Below are 1,881 nucleotides of genomic sequence, written 5' to 3' on the forward strand. Positions count from 1 at the left end.
CCCCTCCTCCAGGAAGCCTGCTCAGATCCCAGCACACCATGGGACCCTCCGACTTCCCCAGCTCTTGACTGGCCTCTCTAGGAGAGGTCACCCCTGCCTCGCTTCTTGTTCCTTTCCACCCCTCCCTCTGGCCCTTCCTCCTTCACCTTGTTCTAACAGGGACCTGCCATTCTTCCCCACTTTGCTGTGTTTTCTGGCTGTTGTTTTCCTGCCTGTGCTGTCTGTCCCTCAGCTCTAAACCTTTGCTCGCCCTGGTCCTTCCTCTGCAGTGTCCTTTTCCCATGACATCATGGCAACTTCATTGTCACCTCTCAAGGCTGTGAGCACTCACTGTCCCCCACACCCATCCACACACATCGGCAGACTCTGAAAAGTACTTAGCCATGTCCCTGCCCATCAGGCTGGCCCTTTTCTACCTTGGGTCTGACGTCCATCTCCCCAGAGGAGGGACCTGTCCTCTGCCTTATCTGTGGGTCCCAGAGCCAGCGAGGGGCTGAGCCAGGGCCTGCAGGGTTTGGGGCTTGGGGGGCAGCAATGAAAGCTGCCTTTGCTGGCACTCATCATGTACCAGGCGCTGTGCTGGGCACTTCACTACAGGCCTCATAGCACCCTCAGCACCCAGAGGGCAGAGCCTGGGGTCAAGCCTGTTCCCAAGGAGGAAATAGACCCCCCTGCCCAGGCTTCCTCGGCCCTGGGCTCCCACCGGGCCCTGCCTGGAGCCAGAGTCCGAGCCTGGAGCCAGGGCTGAGCGCCAGCCCCGCCTTGTCTTGCAGTGGAGCTCGACCGCGCCCTGGGCCACCAGGAGCCCCACTGGAAGGAGTTCCGCTTCGACCTGACCCAGATCCCGGCCGGGGAGGCGGTCACAGCCGCCGAGTTCCGGATTTACAAGCTGCCGAGCACCCGTCTGCTCAACAGGACCCTCCATGTCAGCATGTTCGAAGTGGTCAGGGAGCAGGCCAACAGGTGCCTGCCCTGCGCCCCAGCTCCGGTCAAGCCTGTTGGTGTGTCCGGCCCAGCCCTCAGGGGCACATTTCCCAGAGGACAGAAGGGGAGCTTCCTGGGAGCACACCCCCAGAGATGAGGGATGCTTGGCCTGAGGCCCCGGCACCCTGGGGAGAGGCCCAGTGTCAGTCGTGGCTTCAAGTCCCTGCCCTGCCATCCTGGCTGTGGAACCTGCAACGGGCCATTGAGCTCCCGGCCTATTTCCCCATCTGTCCACGGCACAGTAACACCTCTCTACGGTAGATACAGTGAGATGAGGCACCCAAGGCGCCCAGCCCAGAGCCGGGGGGTCGACGCCCCACTCAGAGTCCCCCAGGCGGGCACTGGAAACATGGAGGCAGCTGTGCCAGCCCTCAGTTAATTGTTCTTTCGTGTCCACAGGGAGTCTGACTTGTTCTTTTTGGATCTTCAGACGCTCCGAGCTGGGGACGAGGGCTGGCTGGTGTTGGACGTGACAGCAGCCAGTGACCGCTGGTTGCTGAACCCCCCTCGACTGAAGGCCACTCCTTTCTCAGCTGTGCCACTGGGGTGATAACGTCCCTCCCAAACTCCAGGGCTCAGAGGGTAAAGAGGGTGAGGTCCCGTCCCCATCAGGCAGCTGGAGGCCCCAGGCAGCAGTGGTTTGCTTCGTCTCCTGCAGAACCAGCATTGGAGTTGCTAAGGGAGTGAGTCCATGTTCTCTCCCCAAGAAATAGGTGATTCTTTCTATGGAGGAGCCTTCTCGTTGGAAGTTTCCGTACTGGGTGGGGCACAAGGGCAGTTGGTTGCACCCTTAGGCTCTGATCAGGGAGGCCTAGGTTTGAGTCCCGGCTCTTCAGCTTTCTAATAACTCTGTAACCTTGGCAAGTTACTTACATTTCCAAGACTCCGTTTTCCCAT

The 1,881-nt window shown here is 60.2% G+C and overlaps 1 protein-coding gene across 1 annotated transcript in view; it reads left to right on the forward strand.

The window, feature by feature from the left end:
* Window positions 1-773: 773 nt before the first annotated feature.
* The window catches only part of LOC102886116 (bone morphogenetic protein 8A), a gene marked incomplete at its 5' end in the record, with an annotated part of 9,275 nt that continues 8,167 nt past the window's right edge, over window positions 774-1,881 (forward strand). Inside the window, 2 exons of the mRNA XM_025051725.1 lie at window positions 774-963; window positions 1,384-1,530. Coding sequence (XP_024907493.1) covers window positions 774-963; window positions 1,384-1,530 — 337 coding nt within the window. The remainder of the gene's footprint in view (window positions 964-1,383; window positions 1,531-1,881) is intronic.

Source organism: Pteropus alecto, unplaced genomic scaffold, assembly GCF_000325575.1.
Source record: "Pteropus alecto unplaced genomic scaffold, ASM32557v1 scaffold170, whole genome shotgun sequence".
NCBI classification, from domain to species: Eukaryota; Metazoa; Chordata; class Mammalia; order Chiroptera; family Pteropodidae; genus Pteropus; species Pteropus alecto.